General features: G+C 59.9%; 2 protein-coding genes across 6 annotated transcripts in view; one reads left to right on the top strand and one right to left on the bottom strand.

Moving 5' to 3' along the window:
• LOC139258433 (properdin-like) overlaps nucleotides 1–7,347 on the top strand; it is an 82,716-nt gene extending 75,369 nt beyond the window's left edge. The window contains exons 7-8 of one of the 3 annotated variants that reach the window (XM_070874785.1): nucleotides 1,041–1,169; nucleotides 7,236–7,347. In XM_070874785.1, the coding sequence (XP_070730886.1) occupies nucleotides 1,041–1,169; nucleotides 7,236–7,339 (233 nt within the window). In that variant the 3' untranslated portion in view covers nucleotides 7,340–7,347. Of the gene's footprint in view, nucleotides 1–1,040; nucleotides 1,170–7,235 lie in introns of those variants that run through there. The other 2 variants (XM_070874784.1, XM_070874786.1) reach the window with 2 other exon arrangements.
• Nucleotides 7,348–9,018: 1,671 nt separating this feature from the next.
• On the bottom strand, nucleotides 9,019–18,674 carry LOC139258432 (rho guanine nucleotide exchange factor 3-like). 3 transcript variants are annotated; one of them, XR_011592375.1, is made up of 7 exons: nucleotides 18,582–18,674; nucleotides 17,447–17,523; nucleotides 17,089–17,346; nucleotides 15,988–16,158; nucleotides 14,754–14,943; nucleotides 12,488–12,947; nucleotides 9,019–12,288 (listed from the first exon to the last, which is right to left on the bottom strand). XR_011592375.1 is itself a non-coding variant. In XM_070874782.1 (6 exons), the coding sequence occupies exons 1-6, from the start codon at nucleotides 18,661–18,663 to the stop codon at nucleotides 12,715–12,717; spliced, it is 1,011 nt and encodes a 336-aa protein (XP_070730883.1). In that variant the 5' UTR covers nucleotides 18,664–18,674; the 3' UTR covers nucleotides 12,427–12,714. The 3 variants fall into 3 exon arrangements, 1 of the variants encoding a protein (XP_070730883.1); XR_011592376.1 differs by lacking the exon at nucleotides 9,019–12,288 and adding an exon at nucleotides 12,397–12,419; XM_070874782.1 differs by lacking the exon at nucleotides 9,019–12,288 and having other exon boundaries at nucleotides 12,427–12,947.
• Between the last annotated feature and the right edge of the window lie 852 nt (nucleotides 18,675–19,526).

The raw sequence follows: 19,526 nt of genomic DNA, 5'->3' as shown, positions 1-19,526 counted from the left end.
GATGCAGAGAGGATGTTTCCACTGATGGGGGAGACTAGAACTAGGAGGGACACCAGGGGGGAGGCCCCACGGTGGAGGGACACCAGGGGGAAGAGCCCAAGGCCCCACGATGGAGAGACACCAGGGGGAGGCCCCACGGTGGAGCATCGCCGGGGAGGGCCCCACGGTGGAGGGATGCCAGGGGGAGGCCCCACGGTGGAGGGACGCCGGGGAGGGCCCCACGGTGGAGGGGCTCCAAAGAGAGGTTCCACGGTGGAGGGACGCCAGGGGGAGGCCCCACGGTGAAGGGAGGCCGGGGGAGGCCCCACGGTGGAGGGACTCCAGTTGGAGGCTCCACGATGGAGGGACACCAGGGGGGGAGGCCCCACGGTGGAGGGACGCCAGGGGGAGGCCCCACGGTGAAGGGAGGCCAGGGGGAGGCCCCACGCTGGAGGGACTCCAGAGGGAGGCTCCACAGAGGAGGGACGCCAGGGGGAGGCCCCACGGTGAAGGGAGGCCAGGGGGAGGCCCCACGGTGGAGGGACGCCGGGGAGGGCCCCACGGTGGAGGGGCTCCAAAGAGAGGTTCCACGGTGGAGGGACGCCAGGGGGAGGCCCCACGGTGAAGGGAGGCCGGGGGAGGCCCCACGGTGGAGGGACTCCAGTTGGAGGCTCCACGATGGAGGGACACCAGGGGGGGAGGCCCCACGGTGGAGGGACGCCAGGGGGAGGCCCCACGGTGAAGGGAGGCCAGGGGGAGGCCCCACGCTGGAGGGACTCCAGAGGGAGGCTCCACAGAGGAGGGACGCCAGGGGGAGGCCCCACGGTGAAGGGAGGCCAGGGGGAGGCCCCACGGTGGAGGGACTCCAGTGGGAGGCTCCACGATGGAGGGACACCAGGGGGGAGGCCCCACAGTGGAGGGACACCAGGTGGGAGGCCCCACGGTGGAGGGATGCCCGAGGGGTTTGGATCCAGGAGATTTACAGAGCGGGGGTTACGGGGGGGTGGGTTTACGGGTATCCGGGCCATGGCGGAGAACAATGACCACGCCTTGTTTTACAGGAACAAGACGGACAGTCCGGTGCATTTCTGGGGAGAGCCATTCTACGAGTGTGACGAGCTTCAGGGGCAGCTCGAGAAGGTGCAGGACAGCATACCGTGCCACAATGTTCCAGACTGCGTCTGAAGCAGGTACGTGGCCTCGTCAGGGAGCATGGCGGGGTGGAGAGGGAGCCCGATTTATACCGCTTCAAATCCATCGCTAAATACCACTCCCAGTGTCAGGCAACAGGAGCAGCCCAAAGGGACCACCCCCACTCTCCCCTCCCACCCTCGAAGGTCCCACACACACTGACTTTCACTGGGGTACAGTCCCCCACACACTGACTCTCACTGGGGTACAGTCCCACACACACTGACTCTCACTGGGGTACAGTCCCACACATACTGACTCTCACTGGGGTACGGGTCCCACACACACTGACTCTCACTGAGGTACGGGTCCCACACACACTGACTCTCACTGGGTACAGTCCCACACACACTGACTCTCACTGGGGTACGGGTCCCACACACACTGACTCTCACTGGGGTACGGGTCCCACACACACTGACTCTCACTGGGGTACAGTCCCACACATACTGACTCTCACTGGGGTACGGGTCCCACACACACTGACTCTCACTGAGGTACGGGTCCCACACACACTGACTCTCACTGGGTACAGTCCCACACACACTGACTCTCACTGGGGTACAGTCCCACACATACTGACTCTCACTGGGGTACGGGTCCCACACACACTGACTCTCACTGAGGTACGGGTCCCACACACACTGACTCTCACTGGGTACAGTCCCACACACACTGACTCTCACTGGGGTACAGTCCCACACACACTGATTCTCACTGGGGTACGGGTCCCACACACACTGACTCTCACTGGGGTACGGGTCCCACACACACTGACTCTCACTGGGGTACAGTCCCACACACACTAACTCTCACTGGGGTACGGGTCCCACACACACTGACTCTCACTGGGGTACAGTCCCACACACACTGACCCTCACTGGGGTACGCGTCCCACACACACTGACTCTCACTGGGGTACGGGTCCCACAAACACTGACTCTCACTGGGGTACAGGTCCCACACACACTGACTCTCACTGGGGTACGGGTCCCACACACACTGACTCTCACTGGGGTACGGGTCCCACACACACTGACTCTCATTGGGGTAATGGTTCCACACACACTGACTCTCACTGGGGTACAGGTCCCACACACACTGACTCTCACTGGGGTACAGGTCCCACACACACTGACTCTCACTGGGGTACGGGTCCCACACACACTGACTCTCACTGGGGTACGGGTCCCACACACACTGACTCTCACTGGGGTACGGGTGCCACACACACTGACTCTCACTGGGGTACGGGTGCCACACACACTGAATCTCACTGGGGTACGGGTCCCACACACACTGACTCTCACTGGGGTACGGGTGCCACACACACTGAATCTCACTGGGGTACGGGTCCCACACACACTGACTCTCACTGGGGTACGGGTCCCACACACACACTGACTCTCACTGGGGTACAGTCCCACACACACACTGACTCTCACTGGGGTACGGGTCCCACACACACACTGACTCTCACTGGGGTACGGGTCCCACACACACACTGACTCTCACTGGGGTACGGGTGCCACACACACTGAATCTCACTGGGGTACGGGTCCCACACACACACTGACTCTCACTGGGGTACGGGTCCCACACACACTGACTCTCACTGGGGTACGGGTCCCACACACACACTGACCCTCACTGGGGTACAGGTCCCACACACACACTGACTCTCACTGGGGTAATGGTCCCACACACACTGACTCTCACTGGGGTACAGGTCCCACACACACACTGACTCTCACTGGGGTAATGGTCCCACACACACACTGACTCTCACTGGGGTACAGGTCCCACACACACACTGACTCTCACTGGGGTATGGGTCCCACACACACTGACTCTCACTGGGGTACAGTCCCACACACACTGACTCTCACTGGGGTATGGGTCCCACACACACTGACTCTCACTGGGGTACAGTCCCATACACACTGACTCTCACTGGGGTACAGTCCCACACACACTGACTCTCACTGGGGTACAGGTCCCACACACACACTGACACTCACTGGGGTACAGGTCCCACACACACACTGACTCTCACTGGGGTACAGGTCCCACACACACACTGATTCTCACTGGGGTATGGGTCCCACACACACACTGACTCTCACTGGGGTACGGGTCCCACACACACACTGACTCTCACTGGGGTACAGTCCCACACACACACTGACTCTCACTGGGGTACAGTCCCACACACACTGACTCTCACTGGGGTACAGTCCCACACACACTGACTCTCACTGGGGTAATGGTCCCACACACACACTGACTCTCACTGGGGTACGGGTCCCACACACACACTGACTCTCACTGGGGTAATGGTCCCACACACACTGACTCTCACTGGGGTACAGTCCCACACACACTGACTCTCACTGGGGTACAGTCCCACACACACTGACTCTCACTGGGGTACAGTCCCACACACACTGACTCTCACTGGGGTAATGGTCCCACACACACACTGACACTCACTGGGGTACAGGTCCCACACACACACTGACCCTCACTGGGGTACAGGTCCCACATACACTGACTCTCACTGGGGTACAGGTCCCACACACACACTGACTCTCACTGGGGTACAGGTCCCACACACACTGACCTTCACTGGGGTACAGGTCCCACACACACACTGACCCTCACTGGGGTACAGGTCCCACACACACTGACTCTCACTGGGGTGCAGGTCCCACACACACTGACTCTCACTGGGGTACAGGTCCCACACACACTGACCCTCACTGGGGTACGGGTCCCACACACACTGACTCTCACTGGGGTACGGGTTCCACACACACTGACTCTCACTGGGGTACAGGTCCCACACACACACTGACTCTCACTGGGGTATGGATCCCACACACACTGACTCTCACTGGGGTACGGGTCCCACACACACTGACTCTCACTGGGGTACGGGTCCCACACACACACTGACTCTCACTGGGGTACAGTCCCACACACACACTGACTCTCACTGGGGTACAGTCCCACACACACTGACTCTCACTGGGGTACAGTCCCACACACACTGACTCTCACTGGGGTAATGGTCCCACACACACACTGACTCTCACTGGGGTACGGGTCCCACACACACACTGACTCTCACTGGGGTACAGGTCCCACACACACACTGACTCTCACTGGGGTAATGGTCCCACACACACTGACTTTCACTGGGGTATGGGTCCCACACACACTGACTCTCACTGGGGTACAGTCCCACACACACTGACTCTCACTGGGGTACAGTCCCACACACACTGACTCTCACTGGGGTACAGTCCCACACACACTGACTCTCACTGGGGTAATGGTCCCACACACACACTGACACTCACTGGGGTACAGGTCCCACACACACTGACCTTCACTGGGGTACAGGTCCCACACACACACTGACCCTCACTGGGGTACAGGTCCCACACACACTGACCCTCACTGGGGTACGGGTCCCACACACACTGACTCTCACTGGGGTACGGGTCCCACACACACACTGACTCTCACTGGGGTACAGTCCCACACACACACTGACTCTCACTGGGGTACAGTCCCACACACACTGACTCTCACTGGGGTACAGTCCCACACACACTGACTCTCACTGGGGTAATGGTCCCACACACACACTGACTCTCACTGGGGTACGGGTCCCACACACACACTGACTCTCACTGGGGTACAGGTCCCACACACACACTGACTCTCACTGGGGTAATGGTCCCACACACACTGACTCTCACTGGGGTACAGTCCCACACACACTGACTCTCACTGGGGTACAGTCCCACACACACTGACTCTCACTGGGGTACAGTCCCACACACACTGACTCTCACTGGGGTAATGGTCCCACACACACACTGACACTCACTGGGGTACAGGTCCCACACACACACTGACCCTCACTGGGGTACAGGTCCCACACACACTGACTCTCACTGGGGTACAGGTCCCACACACACACTGACTCTCACTGGGGTACAGGTCCCACACACACTGACCTTCACTGGGGTACAGGTCCCACACACACACTGACCCTCACTGGGGTACAGGTCCCACACACACTGACTCTCACTGGGGTGCAGGTCCCACACACACTGACTCTCACTGGGGTACAGGTCCCACAAACACTGACCCTCATTGGGGTACGGGTCCCACACACACTGACTCTCACTGGGGTACAGGTCCCACACACACTGACTCTCACTGGGGTATGGATCCCACACACACTGACTCTCACTGGGGTACGGGTCCCACACACACTGACTCTCACTGGGGTACGGGTCCCACACACACACTGACTCTCACTGGGGTACAGTCCCACACACACACTGACTCTCACTGGGGTACAGTCCCACACACACTGACTCTCACTGGGGTACAGTCCCACACACACTGACTCTCACTGGGGTAATGGTCCCACACACACACTGACTCTCACTGGGGTACGGGTCCCACACACACACTGACTCTCACTGGGGTACGGGTCCCACACACACACTGACTCTCACTGGGGTACAGGTCCCACACACACATTGACTCTCACTGGGGTAATGGTCCCACACACACTGACTCTCACCGGGGTACAGTCCCACACACACTGACTCTCACTGGGGTACGGGTCCTACACACACTGACTCTCACTGGGGTACAGTCCCACACACACACTGACTCTCACTGGGGTACGGGTCCCACACACACTGACTCTCACTGGGGTACGGGTCCCACACACACTGACTCTCACTGGGGTACGGGTCCCACACACACACTGACTCTCACTGGGGTACGGGTCCCACACACACTGACTCTCACTGGGGTACGGGTCCCACACACACTGACTCTCACTGGGGTACGGGTCCTACACACACTGACTCTCACTGGGGTACAGTCCCACACACACTGACTCTCACTGGGGTACGGGTCCCACACACACTGACTCTCACTGGGGTACGGGTCCTACACACACTGACTCTCACTGGGGTACGGGTCCCACACACACTGACTCTCACTGGGGTACGGGTCCCACACACACTGACTCTCACTGGGGTATGGGTCCCACACACACTGACTCACTGGGGTACGGGTCCCACACACACTGACTCTCACTGGGGTACGGGTCCCACACACACTGACTCTCACTGGGGTACAGTCCCACACACACTGACTCTCACTGGGGTATGGGTCCCACACACACTGACTCTCACTGGGGTACAGTCCCACACACACTGACTCTCACTGGGGTATGGGTCCCACACACACTGACTCTCACTGGGGTACAGTCCCACACACACTGACTCTCACTGGGGTATGGGTCCCACACACACTGACTCTCACTGGGGTACGGGTCCCACACACACTGACTCTCACTGGGGTACGGGTCCCACACACACTGACTCTCACTGGGGTACGGGTCCCACACACACTGACTCTCACTGGGGTACGGGTCCCACACACACTGACTCTCACTGGGGTACAGTCCCACACACACTGACTCTCACTGGGGTACGGGTCCCACAGACACACTGACTCTCACTGGGGTACGGGTCCCACACACACTGACTCTCACTGGGGTACGGGTCCCACACACACTGACTCTCACTGGGGTACAGTCCCACACACACTGACTCTCACTGGGGTACGGGTCTCACACACACTGACTCTCACTGGGGTATGGGTCCCACACACACTGACTCTCACTGGGGTACGGGTCCCACACACACTGACTCTCACTGGGGTACAGTCTCACACACACACTGACTCTCACTGGGGTACGGGTCCCACACACACTGACTCTCACTGGGGTACGGGTCCCACACACACTGACTCTCACTGGGGTACGGGTCCCACACACACTGACTCTCACTGGGGTACAGTCCCACACACACTGACTCTCACTGGGGTACAGTCCCACACACACTGACTCTCACTGGGGTACGGGTCCTACACACACTGACTCTCACTGGGGTACGGATGCGTAGATGGAACAGGGAGAGTGTCTTGGGTTTGTGACGATAGTGAAGTGTGTGTTTTTGCAGGACCTGCCCGATGGCGAACATTGCGATGGCAAAGCTTGTTTCCCCAACCCCCGCCCTCACCGCTGGCTGCGATCTCCACGAGTCAGGTTGTCGTTAACCGCTGAATGCCGATGTTAACCTCACAGTAAATAATCGAATGCTTCACCTCAATGGCGTGTGGCCTCTTCCTTGAAATCTCAGGTTTATATTCAGGTGTTCCGGGCCCAAGCTGCAGCTCCCAGCACCCCCCCCCTCTCCCCCCCAGCTCCCCCCCCCCCCACCCCCGTTCCCCGTCCCTCTTACCCCGGTGAGGCCGCACTGTGAAACACCGGGCTTTCCCCCTGGTGTCGCTCCTCAAGTCGCTGGAGAAATACCACCAACGATGTCTCCGCAAGATCCTACAAATCCCCCGGGAGGACAGACGCACCAACGTTAGCGTCCTCGACCAGGCCCAACATCCCCAGCATCGAAGCACTGACCACACTCGACCAGCTCCGCTGGGCAGGGCCACATTGTCCGCATGTCCCCCCAGACACGAGACTCCCCAAAGCAAGCGCTCTACTCGGAACTCCTTCACGGGCAAACGAGCCAAAGGTGGGCAGAGGGAACGTTACAAGGGACCACCCTCAAAGCCTCCCTGATAAAGTGCAACATCCCCCACCGACACCTGGGAGTCCCTGGGCCCAAAGACCAGTCCACCCTCAGTGGAGGGAGTGCATCCGGGAGGGGCGCTGAGCACCTCGAGTCTCGTTGCCGAGAGCGTGCAGAAACCAAGCGCGGGCAGCGGAAGGAGCGTGCGGCAAACCAGTCCCCTTCCCTCAACCACTGTCTGTCCCACCTGTGACGGGGACTGTGGCTCCCGTATTGGGCTGTTCAGCCACGTGAGGACTCGTGTTAAGAGTGGAAGCGAGTCTTCCTCGATTCCGAGGGACTGCCTGTGATGATGTTAATGGTGTCCTTGAACCGTGGGACTGTGGCTCTTTGCCCTGCTGTCCTCTCTCTCTCTCTCTCTCTCTCCCACCCCTCGCCCCGGGCACAGCTGCTGAAACGCCGCGAAGGATTGGGACCGAGTCGGTTAGACTGATTGTACCGTTTATTGAAATGCCCGGGGGGAGCAACGCGGGCGTTTGCTGCGCGAGCGAGCGAACGGGGGCCGGGACTACGCTGTCAGAGCCGCGGTAATGGACTGCGGCGGGCTACGTTACGCTTGCAGGGCGTGCTGTACGTGTTGCCCGTTCCCCGTACTCTGTTCCCCACACCGCCATCGCTGCAACTTGGAGTTGACGGGGGGGGGCGCTGGGTGAGGGGGGCCACGACTGGGCGTTCTTCCACTCGTGGTGTGTGGGGGGGGGGTGTGGTGGGGGGTTCATACACAGAGCTCCTTCCAGCCCCGTCACCTCCCACCGCCCACCTCGTGGTTCCTGTTTCCAACGTCGGTTTCAAATCTCTCCGTCGCCCGTCGTGTCATCGCACCGTCCGGGATAAATAGTACGGGCTCCGATCCCAGTGAGGGCAAGTGTCAGAGAGAGTGTGAAACACAGCGATGGGTGAGGGCCAGAGGGACTGGGACAGGAACAGAGACTGCCCCGGGGAGCTTTACTCTGTGTCTAACCCCGTGTACCTGTCCTGGGAGTGTTTGATGGGACAGTGTAGAGGGAGCTTTACTCTGTATCTAACCCCTTGTATCTGCTCTGGGAATGTTTGATGGGACAGTGTAGAGGGAGCTTTACTCTGTATCTAACCCCCTGTACCTGCCCTGGGAGTGTTTGATGGGACAGTGTAGAGGGAGCTTTACTCTGTATCTAACCCCCTGTACCTGCCCTGGGAGTGTTTGATGGGACAGTGTAGAGGGAGCTTTACTCTGTATCTAACCCCCTGTACCTGCCCTGGGAGTGTTTGATGGGACAGTGTAGAGGGAGCTTTACTCTGTATCTAACCCCCTGTATCTGCTCTGGGAGTGTTTGATGGGACAGTGTAGAGGGAGCTTTACTCTGTATCTAACCCTGTGTTGTACCTGTCCTGGGAGTGTTTGATGGGACAATGTAGAGGGAGCTTTACTCTGTATCTAACCCCCTGTATCTGCTCTGGGAGTGTTTGATGGGACAGTGTAGAGGGAGCTTTACTCTGTATCTAACCCTGTGTTGTACCTGCCCTGGGAGTGTTTGATGGGACAGTGTAGAGGGAGCTTTACTCTGTATCTAACCCTGTGTTGTACCTGCCCTGGGAGTGTTTGATGGGACAGTGTAGAGGGAGCTTTACTCTGTATCTAACCCCCTGTACCTGTCCTGGGAGTGTTTGATGGGACAGTGTAGAGGGAGCTTTACTCTGTATCTAACCCCGTGCTGTACCTACTGTCATGTATTCAACTATCATTGTAACCCATGTATAAACTGACCTAAGTTGTATACCGTGAGAACATTGACCACTAGGGGGTGAACTTGTGGGAGACACTCCTAACCTGGACTTTCAGGTATAAAAGGGGAAGCTCCACCCACCTTCATCACTTCAGTGCTGGCTAATAAAGGTTACTGGTCACAGAGTGACCTTCTCTCAAGTATGGGCCTCGTGTGCATTTATACTGTGTAGTAAGGACATATTATTGGCGACGAGAAACTGGGATTTAAACCACGCGAGCATGGCCACTAGCAGCACAGAAGAGAGGTACTGTGTTGGTGATGATTGGGACAACTTTATTGAGAGACTACAGCAAAGCTTTGTCACTAAGGAATGGTTGGGACAGGATTCGGCCGACAAACGCAGGGCTCATCTCCTGACGGTTTGTGGATCCAGGACGTACTCCCTGACGAAGGACCTTCTAGCACCAGAGAAACTGCCGGACAAGATGTTCGAAGAGCTCAGTAAGTTGATCGGGGAACACTTTAAACCGGCGAGCAGCATGCACATGGCGAGACACCGATTTTACACACACCGGCGGTGAGAAGGGCAAAGCGTTCCAGACTTCGTGGCAGATCTCTGGTGACTGGTGAGCCTATGTAAGTTCCCAGATGCATGCAGGGCGGAGATGCTGCGAGACTTTTTTATTGAGGGCATCGGGCATGCTGGGGTTTTCAGGAAACTGATTGAGACCAAAGACTTGACCTTGGAAGCGGCGGATCGGATATCCCAAACATTTATCTCAGGGGAGGAAGGGACCAGAATGATGTATGACAAAAATCTTGGCTCAAATGCAACAAATGGACAGGGAGTCAACATTGTTAACGCGGCACACAGTTCTCGAGGCAGACAAGGGCAATCGGACTTGCCCCAGCATGTAGTCGAACCCAAAGGAGGAATTCAACAGAGACAATGGCTAGCTGAACGGCGATTCATGCCATTGCAAGGGACAATGTGGCCATAATGGGGCCATCAACATCTGTTAATGGTGCGCTTAAGGGACAGTTACAGAGACAGTCAGAGACGATCGACTGGTAATAGACCATTTATTTCCAACACCGGGGCCTCCAGCTCATGCTGGAGGTGTGGAGGCAAACACCCAGCCAGGGCTTGCAGGTATCAGCAATATTCCTGCAGAAACTGCAACGTCAGCGGTCACTTGGCACGTATGTGCAGGAAGCCTGCAGCCAGGTTGATGTATGAGGAGGACGGGTCCGATGTAAGCCCTACGAGGCCAAATGGACACTGGGGGAAATCGCTGGAAGCTGAAGTTCAGCGAGTTCATGTGGAGCACATATACAGTTCATATACCAGGACACCACCGATAATGATGAAAGTGCTCCTCAATGGCATCCCTGTATTAATGGAGCTGGACACGGGGGCCAGCCAGTCCCTGATGAGTATCAAACAGTTCGACAAGTTGTGGGTGTCCAAGGCCAGGAAGCCAAAATTATTGCCGATTGACGCACAGCTACGGACTTACACAAAGCAGATCATTCCGGTGCTAGGCAGCGCCACGGTAGTCGTGACCCACAAAGATTCGGAGAACAGGTTGCCACTCTGGGTTGTCCCGGGGGACGGTCCCGCACTACTGGGGAGGAGTTGGCTTGCTGTCATGAACTGGAAATGGGGCGATGTCAATGCAATTTCCTCTGTGGAGCGAGTATCATGCTCACAGGTCCTGGACAAATTTGACTCATTATTTCAACCCGGCATCGGCACTTTCATGGGGCCAAGGTAGTGATTCACATAAACCCGGACGCCAGGCCAGTACACCACAAGGCCAGAGCGGTGCCGTACGTGATGTGGGAAAAGATAGAAGGTGAATTGGACCGCCTGTTGAGGGAAGGCATCATCTCGCCAGTCGAATTCAGTGACTGGGCGAGCCCGATTGTGCCGGTGCTCAAGGCGGATGGGTCGGTCAGGATATGTGGCGATTACAAGGCCACCATCAATTGGGTGTCACTCCAAGACCAGTACCCGCTACCGAGAGCGGAGGACCTCTTTGCGACGCTATCTGGTGGCAAACTTTTTTCAAAATTGGACCTGACCTCAGCTTACATGACCCAGGAGCTGGCGAGTGAGTCGAAGAAGCTGACCACCATCATGACACACAAGGGGTTGTTTGAGTACAACAGATGTCCGTTCGGGATTCGCTCGGCCGTCGCGATCTTCCAACGAAATATGGAAAGCCTCAAGTCGATTCCAGGGACGGTGGTTTTTCAGGACGACATCCTTATCACGGGTTACGATACTGAAGAACACCTCCACAACCTGGAGGAGGTGCTACGCAGACTGGACCGGGTAGGTCTGCGACTGAAAAAGGCGAAGTGCGTCTTCCTAGCTCCAGAGGTAGAATTCCTGAGGATGAGGGTAGCAGCAGACGGGATCAGACCTGCATCTAACCCCCTGTACCTGCCCTGGGAGTGTTTGATGGGGACAGTGTAGAGGGAGCTTTACTCTGTATCTAACCCGTGCTGTACCTGCCCTGGGAGTGTTTGATGGGACAGTGTAGAGGGAGCTTTACTCTGTATCTAACCCCCTGTACCTGCCCTGGGACTGTTTGATGGGGACAGTGCAGAGGGAGCTTTACTCTGTATCTAACCCCCTGTACCTGCCCTGGGACTGTTTGATGGGGACAGTGCAGAGGGAGCTTTACTCTGTATCTAACCCCCTGTACCTGCCCTGGGAGTGTTTGATGGGGACAGTGTAGAGGGAGCTTTACTCTGTATCTAACCCCCTGTACCTGCCCTGGGAGTGTTTGATGGGACAGTGTAGAGGGAGCTTTACTCTGTATCTAACCCCCTGTACCTGCCCTGGGAGTGTTTGATGGGACAGTGCAGAGGGAGCTTTACTCTGTATCTAACCCCGTGCTGTACCTGCCCTGGGAGTGTTTGATGGGACAGTGCAGAGGGAGCTTTACTCTGTGCTGAACAGTAACACTGGGGTCCTCGTGTCTCTCAGCTCAGCGGGGAAGAATAGAAACAAAGAATGAGTTTGTGTCGCACTCTGGAGCAGGGTAGAGAGGCCCGGGGGGCGGGGGGGGGGGTGCACCAGTCTGTAAACAATTGAGAGAGAGAGCAAGCGTCTGTCGTACAGCAGCCCCTCAGTCCGTGTCTGTCTCGTGCATTTCATCATCACAGTCTATGCTGAGGCTCGCGATCTGCTCCAGGGAGGATTCGGAGACGGGGAGCTGGGAGTGCATGATGTCCCGGGAGTTGATGACGGCCTGACGTATGCATGACACCCACTGCTGTTTGTTGAAGGAGTCGTTGGCTTGCAAGGTGTGGGATTGTCCTCTGGAGCGATCCCGGAAACTCACACGGAAAATGTTCTTGGCTGCAAATGGAGTGAAAATAGTCGATAATGCACCATAGACACTCTCCGTCTCTCTGTCTCCCTCCCTCTCTCCGTCTCCCTCCCTCCCTCTCTCTGTCTCCCTCCCTCCCTCTCTCTGTTCCCCCCCCTCTCTCCGTCTCCCTCCCTCCATCTCTCTGTTCCCCCCCTTTCTCCGTCTCCCTCCCTCCCTCTCTCCGTCTCCCTCCCTCCGTCTCTCTCTTCCCCCCCTCTCTCCGTCTCCCTCCCTCCGTCTCTCTGTCTCCCTCCCTCCGTCTCTCTGTCTCCCTCCCTTTCTCCGTCTCCCTCCCTCCCTCTCTCCGTCTCCCTCCCTCCCTCTCTCCGTCTCCCTCCCTCCGTCTCTCTGCTCCCCCCCCTTTCTCCGTCTCCCTCCCTCCCTCTCTCCGTCTCCCTCCCTCCGTCTCTCTGTTCCCCCCCTCTCTCCGTCTCCCTCCCTCCGTCTCTCTGTCTCCCTCCCTCCGTCTCTCTGTCTCCCTCCCTTTCTCCGTCTCCCTCCCTCCCTCTCTCCGTCTCCCTCCCTCCGTCTCTCTGTTCCCCCCCTCTCTCCGTCTCCCTCCCTCCGTCTCTCTGTCTCCCTCCCTCCGTCTCTGTCTCCCTCCCTTTCTCCGTCTCCCTCCCTCCCTCTCTCCGTCTCCCTCCCTCCGTCTCTCTGTTCCGCCCCTCTCTCCGTCTCCCTCCCGCCGTCTCTCTGTCTCCCTCCCTCCGTCTCTCTGTCTCCCTCTCTCCCTCTCTCCCTCCCTCCCTCTCTCCGTCTCCCTCCCTCCCTCTCTCTGTTCCCCCCCCTTTCTCCGTCTCCCTCCCTCCATCTCTCTGTTCCCCCCCCCTTTCTCCGTCTCCCTCCCTCCGTCTCTCTGTTCCCCCCCTCTCTCCGTCTATCTCCCTCCGTCTCTCTGTTCCCCTCCCTCTCTCCGTCTCCCTCCCTCCGTCTCTCTGTCTCCCTCCCTCCCTCTGTCTCCCTCCCTCCCTCTCTCCGACTCCCTCGCTCCGTCTCCCTCCCTCCGTCTCCCTCTCTCCGTCTCCCTCCCTCCCTCTCTCTGTTCCCCCCCTCTCTCCGTCTCCCTCCCTCCGTCTCTCTGTCCCCCTCCCTCTCTCTGTCTCCCTCCCTCCGTCTCTCTGTCTCCCTCTCTCCCTCTGTCTCTCTGTTTCCTTCCCTCCCTCTCTCCGTCTCCCTCTCTCTGTCTCCCTCCCTCCCTCTCTCTGTCTCTCCCACACTCTCCCTCTCTCTCTCCCTCCCCTCCCTCTCCCACACCAATCCTCTCTCTCCCTCTCCCTCTCACTCTCACTCTTTCTCTCACTTCCCCCCTCCCTCTCCCCCCCTCTCTCTCTCTCTTCCTCTCTCCCTCTCCCTCATTCTCTCTCTCCCTCTTACTATCCCCTTCCTCTCACTCTCTCCTCCCTATCTGTCCCCTCACTCTCTCACTCTCCACTTTCTCTCCCTGCCCTCACTTTCTCTCCTTCCATCTATCCCCTTGTTCTCTCCCGTCTCCCCTCCTCTTTCTCTCACTCTGTGACTTCCCTCTATTCCCCTTGTTCTCCCTCCTCTCCCCTCTCTTTCCCCCTCTCGCTCACTCTCCTCTCTCTCTTTCCTCCGTCCCCCTCTCTCCCCTCCTCCCTCCCCCCCCGGCGGTGCCCACCTCTCTCAGTGCCCACCTCTCTCAGTGCCCACCTCTCTCAGTGCCCCCCCCGGCGGTGCCCACCTCTCTCAGTGCCCACCTCTCTCAGTGTCCCCCCGCGGTGCCCACCTCTCTCAGTGCCCCCCCGGCAGTGCCCACCTCTCTCAGTGCCCACCTCTCTCAGTGCTGTTGCTGAAGGCCCCACGGAGGGAGCCACTGACCCGGGTCTCCCCGTCGGGCAGGTCCTCCAGCACCAGCTGGTGGACCGGGATGGGCGTGCGGTAAACCTGGAAACACGGGCGCTGGTTCCGGCTCACGGGCCGCGAGATCACCAGGGCCCGCTCGAACAGGAAAACCCGCAGCTTCTGTAACAGGGAAAGGCAGCGTCAGTACGGGGGGCACGGGGGGAGGGGAGGCACGGGGGGGTGGGGGAGACACGGGGGGCACGGTGGGGGGAGACACGGGGGGCACGGGGGGAGGGGAGGCACGGGGGGGTGGGGGAGACACGGGGGGCACGGTGGGGGGAGACACGGGGGGCACGGGGGGAGGGGAGGCACGGGGGGGTGGGGGAGACACGGGGGGCACGGTGGGGGGAGACACGGGGGGCACGGGGGGAGGGGAGGCACGGGGGGGTGGGGGAGACACGGGGGGCACGGTGGGGGGAGACACGGGGGGCACGGGGGGAGGGGAGGCACGGGGGGGTGGGGGAGACACGGGGGGCACGGGGGGGAGACACGGGGTGTGGAGACACGGGGGGAGATACGGGGGAGGGAGACACGGGGGGCACAGGGGGGAGACACAGGGGGCACGGGGGGGAGACACGGGGAGGAAGGCACGGGGGGAGACACGGGGGGCACAGGGGGAGACACGGGGGGGAGACACAGGGGGGCACCGGGGGGAGACACGGGGGCCATGGGGGGGGAGACACGGGGGGGGCACGGGGGGCACAGGGGGGGAGGGCGCACCGGGAAGGGGGGGCGAAGAGGGGAGGATTGAAGGGGATTACTGTCAAGTGGTTGGGGTCGGGGTCAGAGGTTGGTGTTGGGGTTTGGGGTCAAGGTTTGGATCGGGGTTTGGGGTCAGGGTTTGGGGTCGGGGTGTCAGGGTTTGGGGTCGGGGGTCAGGGTTTGGGGTTGGGTTCGGAGGTCTGGGTCCGATTTGGGGTCGGGGTCAGGGGTCAGGGTTGAGTGTGAGCTCAGGGGTCTGGGTTTGGGGTCAGGGTCCGGGTTGGGTTCGGGGGTCAGGGTTTGGGGTTGGGTTCGGGGGTCAGGGTTTGGGGTCGGGGTTGAGTGTGAGGTCGGGGGTCTGGGTTTGGGGTCAGGGTCCGGTTTGGGGTTGGGGTCAGGGGTCAGGGTTTGGGGTCGGGGTTGAGTGTCAGGTCGGGGTCAAGGGTCGGGATGAGGTCTCACCGCTCCCTTGTTGTTCTTCAATTCCCCGTGACAGCACAGGACGCTGGAGTGCTCGATTAACGGCTCCAGCTGCGAGTCGTCCAGGTAACAGAGCCGCTGGCGGTAATACCGGCACTCGGCCTCACCGGTCCGCACATTCACCTGGGCCACGATACCCTGGATCAGCTCCATCTGAGGGACGGCAATCACTCGGGTTAGTCACACAGGCCGATCCCCCCTCGCCCCGACCTCATCACCCCCCGACCCCCTGGCCCGACCCCCTCATCCCTCGACCCCCCCATTCCTCAACCCCCCGACCCCCTCGTCCCCCAACCCCTCATCCCTCGACCCCCCAATTCCTCGACCCCCTCGTTCCCCAACCCCTCATCCCTCGACCCCCTCATCCCTCGACCCCCCCCATCCCCGACCCCCTCGTCCCCCAACCCCTCGCCCCTGACTCCCCGACCCCCTCGCCCCAACCCCCTCATCCCTCGACCCCCCCCATCCCCGACCCCCTCGTCCCCCAACCTCTCGCCCCTGACTCCCCGACCCCCTTGCCCCGACCCCCTTGTCCTCGACCCCCCCATCCCCCAACTCCCTCGCCCCCTCTCCCCGACCCCCTCGCCCTGACCTCATCACCCCCCGACCCCCTGGCCCGACCCCCTCATCCCTCGACCCTCTCATCCCTCGACCCCCCCATCCTCGACCCCCTCGTCCCCGACCCCCTCATCCCTCGACCCCCCATCCCACGACCTCCTCGCCCCCGACCCCCTCGTCCCCCAACCTCTCGCCCCTGACTCCCCGACCCCCTTGCCCCAACCCCCTTGTCCTCGACCCCCCCATCCCCCAACTCCCTCTCCCCCTTGCCCCGACCCCCTTGTCCTCGACCCCCCCATCCCCCAACTCCCTCGCCCCCTTGCCCCGACCCCCTCGCCCCCGACCTCATCACCCCCTCGCCCCATCCCTCTCCCCGACCCGCTTTCCCCCGGCTCCCTCGCCCCCTGACCTCATCGCCCTCTCGCCTCCGTGGCCTGTACACTCTCTTCCCCACTGACATACCGTGCCTCCCTATTGGACCCCCTTCGCCCCCTTTCTCCCCCCCCCCCCCGCGCTGTAACTCACGGCCCGGCGCAGCTCCTGCTGATCGGGATGCTCTGTCGGCGTGTGGCGGACAATCTCCTTCAGCAGCAGCGGGTATTTGACCAGCCGGCTGCGCGGCAGGTCCAGGAAGCTCCACAGGTCCAGCTTGCGGCTGAACGCCGATTCCTGGCACAGGCGCAGGAATTCGTCGACTGGCCGCTGCTGCTTCTTGTAGTCGAGCAGGGCCTTGGCTGCCACCTGGTTGCAGCAGTAGGTCTCGTAGGCGGAGAGAGACGGGAGCTGGGGGAGAGGGAGAGAGAAGACGGGTCGGTAATTGGGGGGCAGAGGGGAGGGCAGCAAGGGACAGGAATGGCCACGTTGTCTGGAGATCGTCACTCACCCAATCGGCCAGGGTCCGGCCAACTTCGAACACCGTCCCGTCCTGTCTCCGCACTTGCTGGAGGCGACTGAGGAGATCTGAGCAGAGGGAGAGACGCAGAGGGGAATGAGGAACATTCAGAGATGCCCAGTAACTCTGTGCAGATACCCCGTCTCGTCCTGTATCTGTGTGTGTCCCAGTGTCTCCTGTACACACCGTGTGTGTGTCCCAGTGTCTCCTGTACACACCGTGTGTGTGTCCCAGTGTCTCCTGTACACATTGTGTGTGTGTCCCAGTGTCTCCTGTACACATTGTGTGTGTGTCCCAGTGTCTCCTGTACACACTGTGTGTGTGTCCCAGTATCTCCTGTACACATTGTGTGTGTGTCCCAGTGTCTCCTGTACACACCGTGTGTGTCCCAGTGTCTCCTGTACACACCGTGTGTGTCCCAGTGTCTCCTGTACACACTGTGTGTGTGTCCCAGTGTCTCCTGTACACACCGTGTGTGTGTCCCAGTGTCTCCTGTACACACTGTGTGTGTGTCCCAGTGTCTCCTGTACACATTGTGTGTGTGTCCCAGTGTCTCCTGTACACACTGTGTGTGTGTCCCAGTGTCTCCTGTACACATTGTGTGTGTGTCCCAGTGTCTCCTGTACACACCGTGTGTGTCCCAGTGTCTCCTGTACACACTGTGTGTGTCCCAGTGTCTCCTGTACACACTGTGTGTGTGTCCCAGTGTCTCCTGTACACATTGTGTGTGTCCCAGTGTCTCCTGTACACACTGTGTGTGTCCCAGTGTCTCCTGTACACATTGTGTGTGTCCCAGTGTCTCCTGTACACACTGTGTATGTCCCAGTGTCTCCTGTACACACTGTGTGTGTCCCAGTGTCTCCTGTACACATTGTGTGTGTGTCCCAGTGTCTCCTGTACACACTGTGTGTGTCCCAGTGTCTCCTGTACACATTGTGTGTGTGTCCCAGTGTCTCCTGTACACATTGTGTGTGTCCCAGTGTCTCCTGTACACACTGTGTGTGTGTCCCAGTGCCCCCTGTACACACTGTGTGTGTGTGTGTGTGTCCCTGGGCTTGGCAAGTGTGGCTTTGGGCTGAGCCCAGGCACAATATTTCCGGGCTAAGGCATGAGGGACCGACCTTACCTTCGTGTAAGGGTATCAGCGAGTACAGGCTCCCGAAGATCTGGCTGAGTTCTTCCTCGGACATGATGCACAGTTTGAGCATGGGTTCAAAATAGGCCTGAGGGAGGGAGAGAGGCGATAGTGGCTGAGAGAGATCGAGACCACATCGGCATGCGACCCCGATACACAACCCTGAAATACCCCCCCTTCCCGATACACCCCCTCCCCGATACCCCCCCCCGATACACCCCCTCTCCCGATCCCCGCCCCGACACACCCCCTCCCCTGATACACCCCGTCCCCCCGATACACCTCTCCCCGATACGCCCCCATCCCCCCGATACGCCCCCTCTCCCCGATAAACTCCCTCCCCCGATCCCCCAGATACACCCCCTCCCCTCGATACACCCCCTCCCCCCGATACACCCCCTCTCCCGATTCCCCCCTCCCCCGATTCCCCCCCCGATACACCCCCTCCCCCTGATACACCCCCTCCCCGAGACACCCTCTCCCCCCGATACACCCCCTCCACCGATACACCCTCCTCCCCGATACACCCCTCCCCCCGATACACCCCTTCCCCCGATACACCCCCTCCCCCCGATACACCCCTCCCCCCGATACACCCCCTCCCCCGATTCCCCCCCCGATACACCCCCCCCCCGATACACCCCTCCCCCGATACACCCCTCCCCCGATACACCCCCTCCCCCGATACACCCCCTCCCCCGATACACCCCCTCCCCTGATACACCCCCTCCCCGATACACCCCCTCCCCGATACACCGCTCCCCCCGATACACCCCTTCCCCCGATACACCCCTCCCCCCGATACACCCCTCCCCCCGATACACCCCCTCCCCCCGATACACCCCTCCCCCCGATACACCCCCTCCCCCTGATACACCCCCTCCCCCCGATACACCCCCTCCCCCTGATACACCCCTCCCCCCGATACACCCCTCC

Source organism: Pristiophorus japonicus, unplaced genomic scaffold (assembly GCF_044704955.1).
Source record: "Pristiophorus japonicus isolate sPriJap1 unplaced genomic scaffold, sPriJap1.hap1 HAP1_SCAFFOLD_983, whole genome shotgun sequence".
Classification (NCBI taxonomy): domain Eukaryota; kingdom Metazoa; phylum Chordata; class Chondrichthyes; family Pristiophoridae; genus Pristiophorus; species Pristiophorus japonicus.
Note: the sequence above shows the minus strand (reverse complement) of the source record. Positions and strands in the feature narration are given on the sequence as shown.

Bases quoted from the DNA above. Each gene is read 5' to 3' on its own strand.
- LOC139258432 (XM_070874782.1), bottom strand. From the start codon at position 18,663: ATGCTCAAACTGTGCATCATGTCCGAGGAAGAACTCAGCCAGATCTTC. The intron at 17,347-17,446 runs GTGAGTGACGAT...CCTCTCCCCCAG, and splicing joins GCCGGACCCTGGCCGATTGG to CTCCCGTCTCTCTCCGCCTA. The intron at 14,944-15,987 runs GTGAGACCTCAT...TCCCTGTTACAG, and splicing joins TGAAGAACAACAAGGGAGCG to AAGCTGCGGGTTTTCCTGTT.